Consider the following 23,103-nt stretch of genomic DNA (forward strand, 5'->3'; position numbering starts at 1 on the left):
TTAATATATTTTTAGTTAAATTTTTAAAAAAATGATTATTTGAGAAGCTAGATGTGTATTTATTTGTGGAAGGAGCAAGTAGTGGCCATTGGTGCCACATGCCCACAGCCACACCGTGACACCAAACGGCACATCGCGGATCGCTGATCGCTTTGCGTTTCCTGAAAAGGCGCAGGGTGCCGTGCCAGACTGCCGGTGCCACACTTGCCAACGCTCGTGTTCACCCCTCTCCACCTTTTCGTTTTTTTTAACCGCCGCCCTCGCTGCTTCTCTGCCCTATGGACCCCACGTTTCCCCCATCCCAAGCAAATTTAAAAATTTCCGCAAGAAACCAGACACGCCGCAGTTATTCCCGCCCACCACGCGCACTTCCCCACCCCGTCCCTCCAGTTCAAATTACCGAGCCCACCGGCCCACCCAGCGGTGCGGGCCCCACAACGGAGCGGGGCTCAGGCGTCAGTGTGACTGAGGCGGCCACGTGGACGCGGTGGTCCCCGGCTCCGCGCAACCCCCCTTCCGCCTACGGCACTACGGCAGCAGAAGGAGCAGAGGCTATAGCGCAGTGTCGTCTCCCACCTCCTGTCGTCTCGGTCTCGCTTTAAAATCCCGCGACGCCGTGGCCGCTCGCCTCTTTTGGAGCAGGCCATGTGAAGCCTCTGACCTCCCGATACCTTCCCCTTCCTCCAGTGCTGCAGCAGCAGAGGGACAGCGCGGCGTTCGCCTCACGGGGGCGCGAAGCTTCCGCGAGATCCGTGCGCGATGTCGTCGCGGCCGTCGACGTCGTCCTCGCGGCGGAGCAGCTCGCCGTTCTCTGCGGGACACCGCCGCCCGCCCACCGCGTCCTCCTCCTCTTCGAGCTCGTACTTCAGCTCCGGCCGCCTCATTCCGCGCTCGTCCCCGTCCTCCGTGAGCTCCAGCTTCTACGGCGGCGGGGGCGGAGGCAGCACGAGGTCCACCACCCCCGGCCGCCGCAGCTCATCTGTAGCGCCGGCGCCGGCGCCTCCCCCCGCGCTCGCGCCAGTGCCGTTCCCCAGCGCGGACGAGCTCGTCATCGAGGACACCTCCCGATCCGGCGACAGCATCTCCGTCACCATCCGCTTCCGACCGCTCAGGTGGGGATCTCGGAAGGAATGCGCGGATCTGCTTGCGAGGGGTTGTGAGTAGGGTTGTGGGAGTGCTTGAACTGGTTTTGAGCTGGATTTGGTGTGGCTGCAGCGAGCGCGAGTTCCAGCGTGGCGACGAGATCTCGTGGTATCCAGATGGGGATCGGCTTGTGCGGTGCGAGTACAACCCGGCAACGGCTTATGCTTATGGTGAGTAGAGTTCCGCCTTCGTTCAATTGGGCAATGCAGGTGGCGGGATTGGGGATTTGGATAATTTAGGCATTGGAATTTCATCCTTGAGCATTTTTTTTTTGATTTGGGGTTTCCGAAATTAATTATTATGGATTCCAACAATTAATGCACAGCTGAAATTAGTACGGTATACATGGCCTTTTGATTGGGCTTCTTGATGAAACCAAATTTAGGTCCTGGTCCGCAATTTTGGAAAGCGCCTGTTTCTGTGGAATTCTGTAGTTAATAAGCAGTGCCTGTCTCTGCGGAAGTCTGTAGTTCATAAACAGTCATTGTTACTGGTTTGCACCATTCCATGCCCTTTTAAGCGTATTGTAGAGGCGTACTTGTTGCTGGTTCTTGATTGGTTACTTGTACAGCATCCCATGAGTTTTTGTTATTCTGACTGCCTGAGATGATCAAGCAAACTTCATGTTGGCAGTATTGGTTCAGCTGCGGCCAGCCCAATTTGTTTTGGATTCTTAAATGTTTGAAAGTTGTGCCCCGCATGTCTGAAAGTTGTGTTCACAGATGAGATGCACGCAAGTTGTTATCATGGTCTATTAGGACTCTGCCTGTTTTGTTGCTTGCAAAGGAATATGCTGTGATGTGCACATACTTCAACTCACGTTGAGTACAGTGAATAGTCTGGACTCTGGAGTATACTTTGACCAATGTCAGGTTAGCATGAAATGAGTCAGTGCCACCACCAGACAATGCATCCAGTGGATGCCATTATTCGCAGTTACACATAGTTCAGCATATGGTTGGTCAGATCCTTTGCTACTGGAGTGTGTGGGCATGAGCTCATGACCCTGAGATGTGGCTGTGCCAAAGTGGGAACATCAGATTCCTGTAGCCTATCGAAATTTCGAGACACTGATTGCTGGCTTGCTGCATCATGGTTGCTGTTCAAACTTTAAGTTACCACTGAGTTTGCAAGTATGGAAATATTTCTCTGAGGAAGTATACAGAGATATTTGCAATAGTCTTTAGGTATGATCACCTGCTGGGCTTTAGAAGCATTGGACACTGAGTACAAAGGTGCTATGGATGTGCCATTTGCAAAAAAAACTGTGATCTGGTGGCAAGATGCATTAATTGGTAGAATCAACAAGGCTTTATGTGGTCTTCTATGGCCCTTTTGATTATCCCATAACATTAACAGGAGACGATGGATAGGTCTGAGGTGCTGACTGAGCTGAGGCTCAAGTGCAATCGTCACAGATGCAAAGTTGATGCATGAGCTGAACAGAGGAGAAAAAGATGGTAGCAGCATTTATTTTTGATAAGCCAATGGCTATACCCTATAGCTGTTACTAAACATTTGCACTTTAGCCCATTATATATTATGCTCCTAATCGCAGTCAATTAATCTGACTGAATCCAGTATTTAACTTCGACATGCATATTAATTATCATATAGTCCGTGTTGTGTTCATCTGCTATATCAACTTGGTGACGCTTGGCAATTAATGTCTATTTAACTATTTACTTATTTTTTCAGATAGAGTTTTTGGGCCTTCGACAACCACTGAGGCTGTCTATGATGTTGCAGCCCGGCCTGTTGTAAAAGGTGCTATGGAGGGCATAAATGGTATGCCAATTTTGTCTTATTTAGATCATCTTAAGTTTATGGTATGCTGCCATGCCTTATTAATCTGAAAGCACTTCTTATTGTGATTTTTTGTTTACTGTATCATATATTGTGGGAATTCTATGTTCACATATAAACATGTAATTTTACTCATATCGTTATGAACTAATGGTGCACATTTTCTTCCTAACTATTCATTTGACTCTTACCAGCATTTGTTATGAATTAATGTTTACCTTGTAATAATCAGTTGTTAACTTATCAGTGCATTTGCACCATTTCTAAATGCAACTTTGTACCAACTTGTAGGGACAGTTTTTGCCTATGGCGTAACAAGTAGTGGGAAGACTCACACAATGCATGTAAGTTCTCATATTCAGATTTGTTGGAAGAATTACCAAGCTACTTTCATAGGAAAGCAGAAAGCCATAACTATACGAGCATATAGTTCATATGTCCATGTTTCCTGCTGGGATCCAGACTCCTGAATCCTCTTTATAGCACATTGCAACTTTCAAGTTATTTTTTACAATTTCTACTGCAAGCGATAGCAAATATGGTTTCTGAATGCGACTTTGACATATTCATGTTCATGAATAATGTTGGTAAATATATAGTTGTCTGATTTTTGAAGGCAGCATTATTTTTTCTAATCCCTTTGTTTTCCTAATCTTTTTTCAGGGTGACCAGAATTGTCCTGGAATAATTCCACTAGCCATCAAGGATGTCTTCGGCATGATCCAAGATGTATGGCAGTAAATGCTTTAGTTGAATAATACTTAGTAATCCTTTATTATTATTTTCCTAACTCAGAAGTAACAATGTCTTTATTTCAAATGAACATGTTTCCTGTAAATGTTTAAATGGACGGACACTTTGACACAAGAATACCTCCAAAATCTGCACTGCTGTCTTGTTCATTGCTTGTGTATTCTGTGTGTATATCCATAATACTGAATGATATCATTTATAAGCTAGAACACTGTGTATTACCCAAGCAAGGCGTGTAGTGTGTTTATGCAACTTGGAAGTGTTTTTTTGTTGCCCAAGGAGCTAGAGCTTTATGTCTTGGCCTGTTTACTTGAGTGCTGGTCCTTTCTTCAGATTAGCTGCATGGGAACTCATAGTTGGCTTTATACATGAGATAATCTCTGGTTAGTTTTTATTCAACAAGAGGCAGGGAAACTCCTAATTCATTTGGTTAAGGGTTGTGACAGGCTGAGTAGGAAGATCGATGTATCCCAGAAAGTTGCGATTACAAAGTTCCAAATGAGCAGACTCAATAATATACGAACACTTAAACATCCTATTTTGTTGTAAATCTTAATGTTTTCTGAAATGTACCATGTGCTCAATTCTACCCTGAATCACATCATCTACTATGGCTATTACTTGACTGCAACCTTTGTTTTTACCATCTTGATAAACAGAGTCCTGGAAGAGAATTTTTGCTCCGTGTGTCGTACCTTGAAATCTATAATGAGGTATGCTACTTGTGCCATCTGAAAGAAAAAAAAAATCATTTTCTTAAATTTCTTGCAAGGCATACCTTTGGTCTTACTTTATTTGATTAGTCAACGACCTATTGTTCAACTCACCATATCTGTTCTTATCTTGAAATCTTGATTGGCCTGGTTCTTGACAAAAAGGGTCCTTTTTTGATAGCTCTATCCGGAATACACTTCCACTTAGTCATATATCCCTTTTGTTTGTTTGGTTACAAAATTTTGAGCTATGTGCAATTTATATTTGTTCTGCGGTTGTGCTGTACAAGTACTGGCCAAGCATTTGTTTTATGGTCATATTAGTTACCACCGAGTCTTGGAGGACTAAGCAAAATATTGATGCCATATTCTATTGCGTGGGTACCTGTATTCTTATGGCCTTTCAGCTTGTACCATATGGATAGATTCAATCTGGATATCTAAATGCAGGTGATAAATGATCTACTTGATCCTACTGGACAAAATTTGCGTGTGCGGGAGGATGCACAGGTTAATCTCTAGAATCTTTTGTTGCATTCTCATGATATACTGATATAGTGAATTGTCAAATAGTTTTAACTGAGTGTTTTAGTTGCAAACTTGCAATATATCAAAACTGATCCGAGTTGTTCTTAGATAAAACAATCTTAGTGTTTTAATCATAATTATTATCTGATGCAGTTTGTTACCTTCCATTGGAACAAATTTGTGATCTGTGAAATCAAAATGAGTGCTATTTGGTTCTGAGAGTGATTAGCTTGATATTATATTATTTTTCTGAATTATATCATAAAATGTCTTTCATATATAACCTTCCTATGTTGTTTTTTTGGCTGATTTACATTGCTCCCTTTAGTGCACGCAAAGAAATCTCATAGCTTTATCTAGCGCAGTTACTATTTTGTTTACGAGCTTATCTGATTGCTTCCTTTTTCTCTCTCTAGGGAACCTATGTAGAAGGGATAAAGGAAGAAGTAGTTCTGTCTCCAGGACACGCTCTTTCTTTTATTGCAGCGGGCGAAGGTGATTGCATTATCTTTCTCAGTTATTAGTATGTTACTAGCGAATGATTTCAGGGGAGTTGGTTAGGTGGCTTGAGTAGTGCTCCTCAGGTCCTGGGTTCGACTCCCTGTGGAAGTGAATTTTAAGGTTAGGATTAAAAAAATCCCCTCATTTGTCCTACGCCAAAGCACAGGTCTAAGGTCTGGCCCCGTCATGGTCGTTGTGTTTGTCCCACACCGTTGTTGTCACATACTCACATGGGCTACGGTGCCGCTGTGTATGAGTGGGGCAGGGTTTAGAGGTTTTCTCGACCTGCGTGAGGTCTTCTTAATCCAATGCCCTGGGGCTCTTACCCTCTGCAGGTCGAGTTTTTTTCTTGCTGTGGCCGTTAGAGGTGACAGGAAGTACAGTGTATTAGTATCTCATAAAATATTATGTTAGTTCCTGTATCATCTTTGTTTACGGCTTCTTTCAACATTTCTATCAACCTGTCAACTAATTGTTTTTTTTAACGGTGTCAACTAATTGGTTTGGTTAGACTCCAGAATGTTTCAGTGAGATACACACTTTTAGTTATTCTGCTTTCTCTAAATTTTTAGTCTGGTTGTGAACCATATGATTTTCTTCTCTTATAAGTTCTTGGTTCTTTGCCTTACAATCTTAGGTTTTGTTTAAATACCACGTTACCAATCGAAGTTCTAGCTACTCATGCAAATGCACAGTACCCTTTACTGATATGCTAATAGACTCTTTGTCTGAATATTCTCAACTATGACTAGTACTCCCACCATTCTCAAACACAATGTGAAACTTCTTGGGAAAAAAGAATTATTGTACTTTGAAAACCTAAAATCTTGTTGATTTTGTAGAAGTATATACTAAAATAATACCTATTTATACTCTGATTTCTAAGGTTCTCAAGTACCACTATACTAAATTGACCATCCATGACTTATCCTTTTCCATGCTGTTATTCATTTGGTTACCTAGTTCTTTTAGTATCCAGAGCTTCATTGATGTTAACTATTGGAATGCTGTTTTCTTTTTCTGAAACATAGGACATAATTTCAGTTGTACAACAAAGTGGCATGACCTTGTTTTTTACACCATAACTAATACTATGTTACATGACAGAACATCGACATGTTGGCTCTAACAACTTCAACTTATTTAGCAGCCGAAGTCATACTATTTTCACATTGGTGAGTTCATAATTTATTTCAGCATTTAGTGATTACTGAAGTTCGGCAAATGTTTCGCATTTGTTTTTTTCTTATGCCATGAATACTCCTGAGTTCCAGGATTCACCGTGTCATATTTATTACCACATTTGTGATATATTTCTCTCACCCTTTTTCTTAATACAAAGATATGTCACTCTCCTGCGTGTTTGAGAAAAAAAACCCACATCTGTGATATGCTGTATTTCTTTATCTGACCCGTAGCATATCTGTGTTCTTCTTTAGATGATTGAAAGCAGCGACCGTGGTGATGAGTATGATGGAGTCATGTATTCACAGCTCGTACGTTGTTCTGGTCCTAAGAAACATTCTGTTTCCACTTCCCAGTTTCCCCTGGATTTCTAATATCATTTTTACATATTTTTCATTTTCTAGAATTTGATTGATCTAGCGGGCTCTGAGAGCTCGAAGACAGAGACTACAGGGTTAAGAAGAAGGGAAGGGTCTTACATTAACAAGAGCCTTTTAACTCTTGGAACAGTAAGTTCTCATTGGCAGTCACCTGTGACAATGTCTGGTTTCCCGGTTATTATCAGTAGCTTTGACTTCAACTCAGCTTTGAAGACATTGACCATTATATAATTAATTATTACTTGTATCAAAATTGAAGCTGAGCTTAGGATGGAAAATAGCTGGTAGAATATGTGGTGAGATTTGCTTGATTCTATTGTCGGACACAAGTGCTCATTTGCAACTTCATTTCTTTTGGTTCAAAGGTCATTGGCAAGCTCAGCGAAGGGAGGGCAACACATATACCCTATCGTGATTCTAAGTTGACCCGTCTGCTACAATCATCATTAAGTGGCCATGGTCATGTCTCAGTAAGTATTAACTTTTACAACTGCCTCTCTGGGAGTCATTCCTTTTGGAACTCATTCCGTTGTTCTGTTGGAGCATTGAAGTGAAGCACTGAAACCTCCGGAAGTAGTCAGCTGATACAGTTACTTTTTCTTATGCAGCTAATTTGCACAATTACCCCAGCATCAAGTAACATGGAAGAAACCCATAATACATTGAAATTTGCAAGCAGAGCAAAACGTGTTGAAATTTACGCCTCTCGCAATCGGGTAAATAGTTAGGCATAGAAAACTGACTTCCTGTACCACCATTCTAGAAAATGAAATTAAAGACATAATGATCTTGACTGCCCAGATAATTGATGAGAAATCATTGATCAAGAAGTATCAGAAAGAAATATCCTCTCTAAAGCAAGAACTCGATCAGCTAAGGAGAGGAATGATTGGTGGTGCCAGCCACGAAGAAATTATGAGTTTACGTCAGCAGGTATGTTCTGTTAGTTCGTTATAATTGCAGAATAAAGCTGTAATTAAGTTATTATGTGCTCCTTGAAAATTGACTGTAGATTATTTTTTTGCTCTGGCAAATTGATAACTGCTTGAAAAGTACTTTTCTTTCTTTTATCTTTATAGTTGGAGGAGGGTCAGGTCAAGATGCAGTCTCGTCTGGAGGAGGAAGAGGAAGCGAAAGCTGCTCTAATGAGCAGGATACAACGCTTGACCAAGTTGATACTTGTTTCCACCAAAAACAATATTCCTGCCTTGACAGATGGTCATCAGCGGCACAATTCTGTCAGCGAGCAAGATGTAAGATCAATTGCCCTACCATTACACATTTGTATATATTCTTCCTTCACGCTTCTGTTTCATTTGGAAATATGAATTATCTGTATTTTTTTCAGAAGTTAAGCACTTCACAAGATAGTTCTACACTTGTCCAAAATGAGGGCACCACAAAAGACCCCCTATCAGACTCCTTAGATGAGATCAATCAATTAAGATCTGGCAGTGGTGAACACTCTTCAGTTACTGGTTCTGCAGCAGATTCAACGCAGGTATATAACCTGCCCATTCTGCTAAATTTTTGCAATATTTGTTTCCTTTTGTAAGGTGTTCTCTATTGTTGTAGTGCTATACTCAGTTGCCTCTAAAATTTACTTGTGACTTTCTACTGAATATGGTTTTATGAAAGACAATTAATGGACAGAACAATGCATGTTAAAAAGTGAATCTTATTCTACAGCGAGCATGCAAATTCATAAATTATTATTTGTTAAAACTTGTGCTTGGAATATCAGGCGGGATTCACGGCATCAGATCATATGGATCTACTGATTGAGCAAATTAAGATGCTCGCTGGGGAGGTCGCATTTGGTACCAGTTCGCTGAAAAGACTAATCGAACAGTCCATAGATGATCCTGAAGGGACAAAGGACCAAGTATTCCCCTTACACTTCAGTATTGTTTTTGTTTATGTACCTTCTGCTCAGTATCAATCTCATTCCATTTGAAGAGGAACCAGTGATTAACAGTGCTATATGCATTCCTGACATGCATGAGAATAAGCCTTTTGTGTTCAATTTCATGGCAGGCAAAATATAACATTCCACATAACTGGGTTCTGCACTCTTTTTTAACACATGTTGAACTGTTGCTCATAATATTCGCATATGTTCTTAGGACACCTTCAGTAATAGAGTCAACTAGCTAGCTCATATGAACTTAAAAAAAAGATAAAACTGGAGTTATTAGGATTATTGTACAGCTAGCGTATTGTCTATCTATAGCTAGCGTATTGTATGCACTATACTTGTACATGGCTCTCTCTATATATATCCTAATAGGAGTAACCTGACATGCTAGTATAGAAAAATGTGTGAGCATGGACACACGAATCATAGAAAAGTGTGTGAGCTTAGCTCTTCTTGAAGGGCTACCTTGTTATTCTCTCTCTTTTTTAACTAATAAAAATATTCTACAAGCTAGTTGTTTTAACACTGTTGGAGCTGCTCTTATAACAGATAGAGAATTTAGAGCGTGAAATCCAGCAAAAGAGAAGACATATGCGAGCCCTGGAAAAACAAATCATGGAAAGTGGTGAGGCATCAGTTGCCAATGCATCCATGGTGGATATGCAGCAGGTGATATGTCCAGCATATGGATGCCCCTCTTAGTGGTTCCTGCAATTTTTCTCTCTTCAATACTAACGTGTTTGGTTTTGTGAAAACAGACTATTACAAAACTAACTGCTCAGTGCGGTGAGAAGGCTTTTGAGTTAGAGGTAATCTTCTTGAACTTCTACTGTGAATGCATCAAACTCAAATACTTGGAAGTTGTGTTTTAACAATTGTTTGTGCTTTTTCGGGACAGTTAAAGTCAGCTGATAATCGTGTTCTCCAGGAGCAACTACAGCAGAAGGTCCTCTCTCCTCCCACTTCTATTTTCAATTTAAATTCTTCAAGATGACAAAAGTTTGATCCAAAAAGTTGTACTAATTGCAGAACGTGGAAATCAATGATTTACAAGAAAAAGTTTTTCGCCTTGAGCAACAACTCTCAGCAAAAGTGGATATATTCCCTGAGCAGGAGACTGATTGCGCACAGCAGGAGGCTATTGATTTGAAATCTAAACTTCAGTCCAAGGTTCTTTTACTAACCCTGTTCTTTCACTTTGTGTATTCGAGACCCTTGCACAGTATACCTACCTGTACAATTTGGCATACTCTGCAACATCGAATATTAATGGTTTCTGCTACATCCTTCGTGAATTTCTAGTTGATAGAAATAGTATGCATGTTCTTTAGATGGCTATAAGCAACTATTTGTGTTTTATGCTTGCCTTTTTGATATTTAAATCAACCAACTTTGCTGATGTACTTTGGCAGGAAGCTGAAATCGAAAAGCTGAAATTCGAGCATCTGAAAATTACTGAGGAACATTGTGATTTGATCAATCAGAACCATAAATTAAGTGAGGAAGCTGCATATGCAAAAGAATTGGCATCTTCAGCTGCTGTTGAACTTAAGAATTTGGCTGAAGAAGTTACAAAGCTATCTGTACTAAATGCGAAGCAAGCAAAGGAGTTATTAGTTGCTCAGGAGATGGCACATTCAAGGGTTCATGGTAGAAAGGGTCGTGCAACCAGTAGGGGCAGGGATGAGGTTGGGACATGGAGCCTCGATTTAGAGGACATGAAAATGGAGCTACAGGCCAGAAGGCAGAGGGAGGCTGCTTTGGAAGCTGCTTTGGCAGAGAAGGAGCTTCTCGAAGAGGAGTACAAGAAAAAGTTTGACGAGGCAAAGAAAAAGGAACTATCTTTGGAAAACGATCTAGCAGGCATGTGGGTTCTTGTTGCTAAGTTGAAAAAAGGGGCTTTAGGCATATCTGATTTGAATGTTGATGATCGAACTGTTAACCTAGCTGATATAACTAATGGCACAAAGGAAAACAAAGGTGAAAAAAATTTCGCTCTAGTTGAGAAGCAAATTTCAGACGATTCTGTTAAGTCACTGAGCACCGAAGGACATAGAAGTCCGGAGTTTGAACCACTTCTTGTTCGTCTGAAGGTATATACATTCTTTTGGTTTACATGTATATTTCGCTAGTTTTTGAAGTAATGTATGCTATCAACTCCATATAATTTAAGTCCATCATGCAAAGCTGGCTCTGGAAATCTGAAAGTAGATTGTGGGTGCTGCAGTGGTGCCTTTGTAACTAATATTAACATAACTTGGTGTACAGTAGGGAGTATGTGTATCTCAGTAGCTGTCTTGTTGCTGAATTGTAAAGCCTGAGCGTAATCTAAGTGTAGTTAGATGTAGTCATCTTTTATGTTTCAATTGATGGTGGCAACCCAGCTCTTAAGTGACAGTTGCCTCTGGACTGCTGACAGCAAGAGCTACAACCTACGTGCCACTTGTGATTTGTGGACCTAATAACTTCTGTGTGCAGGCTAAAATTCAGGAGATGAAGGAAAAGGACACTGATCCCCTGAGCGATAAAGATGGCAACTCACATGTCTGCAAAGTTTGCTTCGAATCTGCAACTGCTGCAGTATTGCTTCCTTGCCGGCATTTTTGCTGTAAGCTGCATACTCTCCTGTGTTTAGGTGCCACTTTTGCTCAACATTGATATTGCATTTTTCACTAACGGACGGTGTTCCTTTTCAGTGTGCAAGCCTTGCTCGCTTGCCTGTTCGGAGTGCCCTCTGTGCCGCACAAGAATAGCAGACAGGATAATCACCTTCACATGAACTGCGTGCTAGCTTCAGGTGCCAAACACGTGGCTTGCATGTTGGTCTCACACCACTATCCCTATGAAATTTCCTAACGCTGTGCTGTTTATCTCTGCCAGGTCATTCTGAAGCACGCATTCTCTTGTAAAATCGCCAGTGGTATATGTTTCTCTTTTTCCTTAGCAAAGAAGGTGCCTTTTATGTTCCTTCTGTGTTGTATCGCCATTCTTTGGGTTCCCCTCTATAGCTTCACCTTACGTTCTTTGTTGTATCGAGGAGTTACAAATGATGACTTCTCGCTCTGCAAATATGTATAGATATGCGACTCGACGCTGTAACACATTTTGATTGTCTGCCCCTGAGGAAAAGCAGTGAACGACATAATGACGTGTGTGTATACAGCTCCTGGTCACCTGAGTAGTCTTTCGAGTTTCGAATGAGCTGTACGATCCGATTAGTTGTAGGTGTAGCCCTCCGATCAGCCATGAATGTGGTGATTGGAAAAGGGCAAATCTGTGATGTCAAGATTTTGTATGAAACTAAATAATCATACTAATTGTGTTTGTTTTTTACAATAACTTTTTTTTTAAAATGTCTTATTTTTAAAATGATTTTCTAATGAAGCAAGAATTTTTTTTATTAAATAGGGGCAATATTCAAGGTTCATATCGTCACAAAAAAATGTTCTAGGCTCATGATTTAGTTTTATAAAATTTTAGATTCAAAGGAATAATAATCCATAGCATTCGTGTCAAATAGCAGAAATTTAAAAGGAACATCGCATGATACCGTAGCAACAATTGATGTATATTGTTGAATATTTCATAGATACTATATGAACAATATGAAATACACTAGAGCATCTTATGGGGCAGTTCCGCAGTTACAAGTTTTGGACAAAGGTACGGTGAAGGTAGAGGATAAAGAAAGAGTCCAGGGAGAAGAAAAAGAAGAAACGGTGGATGAGCCCCTCCCTATTTTGTCGGATTGGGTTTGCCATTGCTCATGGGCACTATATGAATATTTGGCAATACATTGTAGGACATTGATGGAATTTTGTTAGGAAAAAGTCTACATAACCCCCCAAACTATCTAAGGTGGAATACTTTACCCCCCAAAGTATAAAACCGGATATTCTACCCCCTGAACTTTCAAAACCGGTCAAATAACCCCCTCGAGTGGTTTTAGAGGGTGGTTTTGTCTTTTTCTTTTTTATTTATTTCCGCTGATTCTTTGAAAAATCATAATACATCACAGAAAAATCAAAAAATAAAAAATTCAATTTTGTTGGACTCCTGATGAGTAGATCTACATAGTGAATATATAATATGATATACTTTAGTACAAAGTTTTGGTTGTAGATTTAAATCTATGTTTTTCTATAATTAAAAAGAATAATTCATATATGTAGTTCCAATGGTTCAATTGTGGTAAATTTTTTATGGTGGACTCATTATTGTATGCTTGAACTATGGTAAAAGTTTCGTATCCATTGGATCAAGTAAAATTTAGTTATAGATTTATTTAGCTTTATTCTTGTTAAATCTATGTTTTATCTATAACTAAGTTATATGTGATCCAATGAGTATGAAATTGTTACCATAGTTCAAGCATACAATAATGAGCCTACCATAAAAATTTTACCACAATTGGACCATAGGAACTACATATATGAATTATTCTAATTAATTATAGGAAAACATAGATTTAAAGCTATGAGACTAGTGGTGTTGCAAAGCTTACCTCCTCAACTTTATGTGCATATGTAAAATGTCATCTATAAGGATGCAAATGGGGTGGCCATGGGCAGCCCATCCTACGTCCGCGGGAGCTGCAAGTCCTAAGCGAGCTAATGCGGCAACCCACATGTTGCCGCTATTTTTTTTGGTTGGTGCGGCAGCCTGCGAAGTGCCGCAGCACGTCTACAACCTCCTCGCTGTCAGGTTTGATAAGGAAGTAGACGTGATACTTGCCGACCGTCTCGTATAGCTCCGCCTCGCCGGGCTACCCGCTCACCCCGAGCGCGTGGACGTACGCACGGCCCCTCGCGCTGAGCATGTCCAACCTCGCCACGGTGACGAGCACGCGCGCAGACGGGAGCCGGCGCCACTCCTCCGCCGGCATGGCCACCGGGTTGATCACGGGGTCGTCGATCCCATAGCGCCCGCCACACACAAAGCTCCACGTGCGCTCTCGCACCACCACCGCGTGTCGTTGTCGCTCGTCTGTGACGGGCACAGCGAGACACCCGCGCCCTGGACACCAGCATGTTTAGGTACCGATGGTACATCGACGAGAAGGTCGACTCCGTGACGAACACACCGTTGTGGTAAAACACGAGGAGCGGTAGCCTGCTTCCGCTTCGACCGTCGTCGGTGCCGTTGTCATTTGTCAGTGCCCATGCGGTTGGCGGCGAGGCTAGGCAGATAGAGGCGCATGGCAAGGCCTGCGGCGGCGGCGACGACAACATCCCTGAAGGCGATGCCGGTGGCCGGGTCCGTGGAGGCCGGCATGGTGCCGTTTGTCCGTGCCCATGAAGCGCTGCATGCGGCCGCTGTTATAGAGCAACAGGAACGGGAAGACGAAGAAGTCGACATCCCTGACATCTCCGCCATCAGCGCTTGCGTTGCCCACGAAGGCCGCGGGCTGGGAGGAAAGAGTGGGTGGGGCGAGCAACACGCCCGCCGTGTTGAGCAGGAGCAGCAGCGCGGACAAGAAAGCTCCCCCGCCATTGTGAGTGAAGGCGAAGTGAAAACCAGGCTGCAATGCTTCGTTGCGGGATGTGGGCTGCTGTTGGGATTATGCCGGCTGGATGCTTCAGCCCAGTCTATCTAAGTGGGTTAGGTTTTGGTCTCACGTGGGTTGGTGGCGCAGGCAGTCTACCCCACCTTGCATCTTTAGTCGTCTATATGTGGCTAGGGTACGGTGTCGATTTTCGTGCAGGCTACTCTTAGAGTCATGGACTCAAACTTGGTATGAATTGGTCTTCGTTCATGGCTTGGATGCTTATGTTAATGTTTTTCGCCTCCTTGTCTCTTTTCAAGTACTTATTATTCCTTTTCAATGTTCCTAATGATCTATTTGGCTTAACTATGTGAAAGATATGAGGACCTAAAATCTTGTCTACACCAGATCTGGTCTAGGCCGGATGTCTGGTACTGGCGACGGGAAGAACACAAACGGAGAGGGATTTCACATATTTAATCAATTCTACTTGTTATCAAGGTTTGTTAGAGATGTGTCGAGATATGTCAGCGTCTAGACTCGTCGTCTAGACACTAACGAGTAATAAGTCTACGTGTCCTCCTAACCCGGATGGTGATGCAAGTGGAACACAGAGAGTTATATTGGTTCGGGCTAAGGGTGCCCTACGTCTAGTGTGAGATGGGGGGTCTGTATTGCCTTGCACCCGAGAGTGCTTGTAGTAGAAGAATACAAGCAGGTTGCGAGAGAGGGCTAAGTCCCAGGTCTCGACTTTGTGTGGTGGACAGAGTGTTACTTGCTACTCTGGTGTGCATGGTCTTGCCTTGAGTTGCGATGTTGTGAGCCTGTCTTGGATGTGTGCCCTGGCTCCCCTTTTATAGTCATAAGGGGTCGCAGGGTCTTTACATGTTTTGGCTGGTGATCTACCTCTAGTAGGTAAAGTCACAGTTCTGACCCTGTGGATGCTTGTCCATCTCGTCCTTGGGGCGTGACTGACAGCATGGTTGCTCCTGTGGAGGGTTGCCGAGCCCTGTTGAGATCGTGGGGGTCAGATCGATGATACTGCAGCATATCCTGTAATAGTAGGAGAAGACAGCCACAGTGACGCTGGTTAGTCTCCTCCATATCTCTTTTACTGTGAGACAGTACGTCACAATGAAAGAGGTAAGGTTACACAGTGGCTGGGGTGTTTGGAATAGTTGCTGCCATGCCCTGCCGCAGCATGGGGGTCACAGGCTCACAGCGAATGTTACGTCAAGAGTACGACCATCGTGCGTTGGATGCCTGGCTCCGAGATGGGGGCTCGGGCGAGGCGGAGTTTGCGCCCGAGCCCAAGAGGGGTCGGGCGAGGCGGAACTTGCGCCTGAGCCCAAGAGGGGTCGGACGAGGCGGAACTTGCGCCCGAGCCCTGGTAATCTCAGGGGTTTATCTTATCCTCTTTTTGCGATTTTTATTTCTTGATTTGGGTATCGCTTTTTATGGTACCCAACAAGATGATTACTCCAAAGATCTACAACCACAAACATAAGAACAAGTAGAACAGGGCAAATTCCCAAAAGTCAACTTGCACAATAAAAACACAAGAACAAGTAAGAACTCAAATGTAGACAAACCAAAAGTCAACTTGCACAATAAGAACACAAGAACAAGTAAGAACATGTGTTGTACGTCTCCGCTAAGGAAGCCATGAATGAAGACTCTAGCGATCTCTCTTTCAACCACTCTCCTCGATCTACTTAACTTGATCTCTTCCGTTGCCAAGGCGATATAGGGCCCTCACAAACTCGCTGCGACAAACCACAACCTTGGTTACTTGTCGGTGACGCCTAGCCGTCTAGAAGGCTTCACTTGCAAAAGTAACAAATGCTTCAAGAACAATTGATGAAGCTCAACAAGTCTTCAAGAGTGGCATTGCTCTTTCTTGCTCTTAAACACCCAATCTCTCAACCTAACTCTCTAGATTTCTCATAAATCGAACAAGCTTTACAAAGGAGAGGAGAGAGCTTCTTTGGCCTCTAGAAGATGTTCCTTAAGTTGAAGAATAACAGCCATAAGAAGAGACTATGAGAGAGTATGTATACTCTACCCCTAACTAAAACTAGTCGTTACGATGCAGATTTGATAATTTTTGTACATATGGTTAGAGATGAACATCTATAAATAGTTCTCAGATTTTTCAAAAATATTTGTTTTTGAATATTTTTTGGATATCTAGTATTGTATACCGGTCATCCAGAATAGGTAGACAGACTTCTATTTTTTGAATATTTCCTAAACATCCGGTATTATGTACTGGACATATGGAATAGGCTGTTAGGTTTTAGAAAAATATTTTTTTTCAATATTTTCTAGACATCGGGAATTACATACCGAATGTCCGGTATTAGCTCCGAACTTCAATTTTAATGATTTTTGATATTTTGGAATGCTATTCCGAGGGTTATCCATCCCAACAGAACAAGCCCCAGCATCAACATGTGCAAGTACTATGAAATGTGGTTCTCTCATGTTAGCACTCGGTTTCAATTAGTTTGAGCACTTCAGACTTATCAAACTATTCATGTTACATCTCGATTTATAGTATGACATACCTATGCTCGAGATTAAAAAGATATATCTATTTCCACCACTTAAGTCTTCAGTCTTTTCGTATGCTATTTCTTGCAATCTTCAATAGTTGAGGGTGGCAACAATCTTTTCCTCGTTTATTTGAGCAAATCCACCTTGAGCTTGTGACTTGATCTATTTCTAAACATATGATTTCACTTAATGGCATCAAATCCCTTTTCTAATATAATTCAACCATAATTTGATCCTCCTAATAATATGATTTTTCATAGCTTGATCTTTGCAAGACTCAATGCAAGTACTCTCTTTCTCACCTTAGCCTTGGTTCATCGGCGTCCAAGCCGTTCCTTGCCCTTTACAATTGCTTAGTTCCTCGAAGCTCTTGCCTCGCTAACTTCACCTTTCAAGCCATTCCAAGCCACATAATGATTTGAACTAACTTTAAACCATTTCTTCAATATTGTAATTCTTGCTTGAGTATCTTCTTTGATATGAGATCAATCAAGCTTCAATTTCTTTTTGAAATGCCTTGATCAATGCCAAGATCTGTGGCGCCGAGGTTGGTGTCATGAATCATGGTGCTGACCTTTGGCCACGTCAGCATCACGTCGCTAGCCATGCTATTTCGGATTTCCTACTCCGAGATGTGTTTCCTTGACGGGTTTTTGACGTCCAGAGATATAAATGTGAAATTTTGAATGAAAATGACTAAATTTAAAAATTTGGAGCAAGTTCCAAAAACTTTGTGTGGCAGAGAGAGAATTCTGGTAGGAGCTCACAAGAATGAGGCCTTCCACTCCAAAACCTAAAATTTTTCAAGATTCCCCGTCACATCGAATCTTTAGACATATGCATGAAATATTAAATATAGATAAAAATAAAAACTAATTACACAGTTTGGTCGAAATATACAAGATGAATCTTTTGAGCCTAATTAGTCTATGATTGGACAATATTTATCACATACCAACAAAATACCTACTGTAGCGATTTTGCAAAATATTTGGTAACTAAACACGGCCTGAGTTGAGGTATTGTTTTGGCCTTATTTAGTTCACCCTAAAAACCAAAAACTTTTTAAGATTCCTCGTTACATCGAATCTTGCGGCACATGCATATAGCATTAAATATAAATGAAAATAAAAACTAATTGCACAGTTTGCCTGTAAATCGTGAGACGAATCTTTTAAACCTAGTTACTTCATGACTAGACAATGTTTGTCAAATAAAAACGAAAGTCCTACAATATTAAAATCCAAAAAAATTTTGGATCTAAAAAGGCCGCCAACCTAAAATTTTTTCACCTATCACATCAAATCTTTGAATATATACATAAAATATTAAATATAGACGAAAATAAAAACTAATTGCACAGTTTACCTATAAAACGCAAGAAATTTTTTTTAAATGTAATTAGTCTATAATTAGATACTAATTGCTAAATAAAACAAAAATACTATAATAACAGATCAAAAAACTTTTTAGAACTAAATAAAATTCTTTATGATTCTTGGAATGGAATTCTGAGTTCTCAAGGAGAATCAACATACGGGCAAGATGTGGACCGTACCGTGTGCAGGTGCAGGAACAGCAGGACCATTGCACATTCACGCGAAGTACAGGCAAGCTTCAAAAAGAAAAAAAAAAACAACGAAAAGGAGAAAGAGAAAGAACACCGGAGCGGGAGCCTGACCCTGACGCCATCTCTCCTTCCTCCTCCCTGATTCAGATCTCTCACCGGCCCCCGCTCCATTCCCACCCTAACTCCGTCTCCCACCGACCAGACCTTCTCGATCGCCGCCGGCCAATGGAGGCCATCCGGAAGCAGGCCTCGAAGCTCCGGGAGCAGGTCGCTCGGCAGCAGCAGGTGAGCGCGCCATGCCGCCCCTTTCTCAAGATCTACGCCATCCGTTCCTCCGCGACCCGGCCGCGGGCTCGCACTGCCCACCCACCCTCCTCCCTCCCTTTGATGCTGCTCCTCCGAGATCCGGTTGTCGTTCTCTAGGTTGTGTTATTGATCACTGATGCTCGCAGGCGGTGATGAAGCAGTTCGGGGGCGGGTACGGCGCAGACGGCGTGTTCGCGGACGAGGCCGAGGCGCAACAGCACTCCAAGCTCGAGAAGCTCTACATCTCCACGCGCGCCGCCAAGGTAAATGGCGGATGATCCCCTCGTCACGGTCCTTGCTTGGTACTACTTGACTCTGTCTAGGATCTGGATCTGCTTACACAATGTGTCGCCTTGTCGTTCCTCCCAGCACTTCCAAAGGGATATAGTTCGGGGCGTCGAGGGCTACATCGTCACGGGGTCGAAGCAAGTCGAGATTGGTACACAGCTGAAACCCCCCGTTTCCCTTTCGGTGAACACATAAATTTGAATTTCGGAATTGTTAACGCAATGTGCTTTGTGTTGATAGGGAACAAGTTATGTGAGGATGGCAAGAAGTATGGCACTGAGAACACTTGTACCAGTGGAAGCACACTGTCGAAGGCGGCATTAAGTTTTGCTAAGGCACGGTCCATGATGGAAAAGGAAAGGGGTAACCTGCTGAAAGCCCTTGGCACACAGGTATTGCCCATTGTTGCATTTATATCCGTAACGTATGAATGCACTGGATTATGGAATATGAGCCATATATGTTTTCCGCGTTATGCTTACAAATAATTCTAAATGTATTACAGAGTAGACCTGGGAAATGACACAAGGCTTTGATGTATAGTGTTTTTTGTTGGACTAATCATCAGTTAACACAGAATAAAACACAAGCATTTCCATTGGCTCATCTCTTTTTTGTATCTTCGTGATCTACTGATAGGATAGCAATGCTTATCTCTTTTCGTATCTTGTGATGTATGTTATGGTGATTTGTACTAATTAAATAGCTCATGTTATATGTAAGTGTATCTAGAATTTGCAACAGTTAAATACTTGGATTGAAACTGGCAGTCAACAGTTAAATACTGAAGTAGATTGGAAGTGCCAGTTTGTGGAGCTTTTCTTAATTTCTTGTTCTTATGTTCAAAATTTTACCACGAGTGCCATAATATCCTTTCATACATTGTCCATTTTCTCTTAAAATCAAACCAGGACAAAACTTAATATAAGTAATGCTAACTGTCATCAGGTTGCAGAACCATTGAGGGCTATGGTTATGGGAGCCCCTTTGGAGGATGCTCGCCACCTCGCCCAAAGATATGACAGGATGCGTCAAGAAGCTGAAGCACAGGTCATTTCAATATGTATTACACTATTGCATAATAAGTTTACCTTTACCTTTTGTCTTTGTATCTCTTTACTCATGAGAGACCACATCCATTGTCATATATGTTTCTGGTTCTGGTACCAAGCAGTGTTTTACATGACTCTTACTGACTCAAATATACATGGTAATTTGGCATAATTTATTTTTTGTAGTACACATTACATTTCTCATAGTAACTGATAAACCATTTAGAATCAAAGCCAAGGTTCAAAAAGGCAACACCTTAGGCGCGACTAGGCGCTAGTCGGAGGGCGTCCGCCTGGCCTATGGGGGTAGGTGGACCCCTAGGTGGCGGCTGCTCGTCGGCGGCGCCGGTGGGGGAGGTGGAGGGGGTACTGCAGCGCCCCGGTGTCCCCACATGCAGATCCGGCGACCCAGGGACGAGGCGCAGCAGTGAGCGCTGGCGGCGGCGGAGGAGGCAGGGAATCGGGCGGTGGAGGAGGAGGAGGAGAAGAAGGAGGCGGTGGAGGAGGTGGCAGGCGTGGCTGGGAAGAGGCGGGCTGTGGTGGAGGCGGCAGGGAGGAGGCCAGCGGTGGTGGATCTGGCCGGGCGGCGGGAGGAAGGAAGAGGCGGGTGGCTTGTGGCTGGAATAGACGCGTCGAGCGGCGGGTGCAAGAGTCAGGAGGGAGAGAAAATGGAACAGAGCAGGGGAGGGGATAAGACTTTGGTGAGGGCTGTGGACGGAGAGTTGGGCCGTTAAATGGGCCTTTTGGGCCCTTTCTTCTTTCTCCCCCATTCTGTCCACTGATCTTCTATTTTTTTATTTTCTTTTAAGTATATTTAAGTATATATACATGTATTAACCACCACCTAGGAAAATGCCTTGAAACACCTAGGCTCTAGGCTATGGGTCAGCGCCTAGAAACCGTCTAGCGCCTTCTTAAACTTTGATCAAAGCATATAATTTTAGGATTTGACTAGTACCATCCCTGATGGAGTGTGTCATTGCTTTTTATGAGGTACTTTGGGCACTACCTTATGCAATTCAAACTCAGGTCAAGTCACATAAGCCATTAATAGAAGCTATTTCTATCCATCCAGACACATCATCATCACACTTTTCTTTTTTTGGTGCACTTGTGCTAGAATTATTGCTTAGCCACCTGTGTCTCCCATTTTGTCTGCAAAGCTTTTTAGTTATTGCTCTATAACTTGAAGTCACTTAGGAATCTATATAGTTCTTTTCTTTTGTTCCTGTAATAAATTGGGAAAGTTGGTTTTTGAGTCCTGCAGGCTATTGAAGTTTCAAAACGCCAAATGAAACTAAGAGAAGCATCTGGAAATAGTGATATGGTTGCAAGGCTAGAAGCAGCTGAGTCAAAGCTGCAGGAGTTGAAATCAAATATGGGGGTTTTGGGCAAAGAAGCTGTTGCAGCAATGACTGCTGTTGAAGCCCAACAGCAAAGGCTGACACTGCAGCGTCTTATTGCATTGGTACATATTTGTCTAGTTGGGTGATTTGGGCCACTTGGCTATTTTTTTGTTTGTCTTGAAATTGCCTATTGTGTTTCATGACACTTTTCGACTTAATTCAAGGTTGAATCAGAGAGAAACTACCACCAAAAGGTCCTACAAGTTCTTGATCAACTTGAGAGAGAGGTACTGATGGTTTTGCCTTGCATCCTTTCCATGCCTGTGCTAAAGAAACTCTGCATCTTTGAGAAAAATCTAGTTGGTTCTGTTATCCAGATTGAGCATTCTTATTTTTCTAGATGGTATTTGAGCGCCAAAGAATTGAAGGAGCACCTCCTCCGGTTGTTGAGAGTTCCATGCCTCCGCCGCCTGCATATGAAGAAGTCAATGGTATATTCATGAGGAATACAGTTGCAGAATTGGTCGAGACTGTGGAGTATTTCTTGGCTGAGGTAATTTGTCTCATCACATGGCACAAGTTTGTAGCTGCTAGGAGCTAGCTCTTGATTTTTACCCATAACAATCTATATATTTATTGCCATGTTTTAAATAGCAAGCTAAGGCCAAGGTATTTAGCGTTTTATAAACCGTAATTAGCGGCAAAATAGCGACAAAATTGTGCATGAACGCAAATAGCGGCACAATTTTTTTCAAGCTATTTCGGGCTATAGCGGCAAAAATAACGGGCTATTTTTTTCCATGATTTATTGTCATTTTTCTTTGGCAGGCAATCCAGTCATATCGAGCAGAGAGTGATACCGAGCTCAACCTTTCAGCTGGTGACTACATAGTGGTCCGAAAGGTAGTGCTTTCTCATATGCGACAGTACTCATTCCTTAGCTTAGCCCAGAAGGACGGACAATTTAGAAACTTACTAATTGTTCATGTTACATACCTGCTGCAGTCAGCTTCACAAAGATTGGCTGCTCATTTTCATGAGTTTCTCAATCACGTTGTACTCAAACTTGACTACTGAATTCACATAAAAAACTTTCCTAATCAGGTGTCGAACAATGGATGGGCCGAAGGTGAATGCAGGGGGAAAGCTGGCTGGTTCCCCTACGACTACATCGAGAAACGAGAGCGTGTGCTTGCAAGTAAAGTCGCCCAAGTTTTCTAAGTTTTCTAAGACTTCTGCTGAGCCATAACATATCCCCGGGGTTGTACAATGTGTATTATGCTTGTTATATCTTCAGAGAAGATCTGTAATTTTGCTGAAAGCTGCCTGTTGGATGGCTCGTTCCTGCCTGGCCGTCTGCATTGTTCAAATTCATGTGGCAGGAACTGAACATTAATGCTTATATCATTCTTCAGTTATCCTGTCAATATATACCTATATATATTTTTGTTTGAAGCATACATCAAAACGAGAAATCAAGCACCAATTATTTATCATTCACAAAAATTGTTTGAAATCGTATTTTTTATGCGAGTGCCATTTCATCCTTATGCGTTAGGTACGTAAACTA

General features: G+C 42.2%; 2 protein-coding genes across 2 annotated transcripts; both read left to right on the top strand.

Annotated features, from left to right (window-relative positions):
- LOC110429595 (kinesin-like protein KIN-7K, chloroplastic) lies at nucleotides 556-12,087 on the top strand. The gene is made up of 25 exons (XM_021445746.1): nucleotides 556-1,112; nucleotides 1,216-1,313; nucleotides 2,842-2,931; nucleotides 3,241-3,293; nucleotides 3,613-3,678; nucleotides 4,362-4,415; nucleotides 4,866-4,925; nucleotides 5,360-5,438; nucleotides 6,552-6,619; nucleotides 6,884-6,940; nucleotides 7,034-7,138; nucleotides 7,375-7,479; nucleotides 7,618-7,725; nucleotides 7,811-7,942; nucleotides 8,089-8,262; nucleotides 8,358-8,510; nucleotides 8,754-8,894; nucleotides 9,477-9,596; nucleotides 9,686-9,736; nucleotides 9,826-9,873; nucleotides 9,957-10,097; nucleotides 10,340-11,020; nucleotides 11,406-11,535; nucleotides 11,624-11,724; nucleotides 11,808-12,087. Exons 1-24 carry the CDS (start codon nucleotides 760-762, stop codon nucleotides 11,704-11,706), a joined length of 3,150 nt encoding a protein of 1,049 aa, XP_021301421.1. The 5' UTR covers nucleotides 556-759; the 3' UTR covers nucleotides 11,707-11,724; nucleotides 11,808-12,087.
- On the top strand, nucleotides 18,582-22,989 carry LOC8065168 (SH3 domain-containing protein 2). Its single transcript, XM_002464336.2, has 10 exons — nucleotides 18,582-18,826; nucleotides 18,994-19,110; nucleotides 19,217-19,286; nucleotides 19,376-19,527; nucleotides 20,084-20,185; nucleotides 21,455-21,655; nucleotides 21,758-21,820; nucleotides 21,934-22,086; nucleotides 22,362-22,436; nucleotides 22,638-22,989. Exons 1-10 carry the CDS (start codon nucleotides 18,767-18,769, stop codon nucleotides 22,752-22,754), a joined length of 1,110 nt encoding a protein of 369 aa, XP_002464381.1. The 5' UTR covers nucleotides 18,582-18,766; the 3' UTR covers nucleotides 22,755-22,989.

Source organism: Sorghum bicolor, chromosome 1 (genome assembly GCF_000003195.3).
Source record: "Sorghum bicolor cultivar BTx623 chromosome 1, Sorghum_bicolor_NCBIv3, whole genome shotgun sequence".
Taxonomy (NCBI): Eukaryota; Viridiplantae; Streptophyta; class Magnoliopsida; order Poales; family Poaceae; genus Sorghum; species Sorghum bicolor.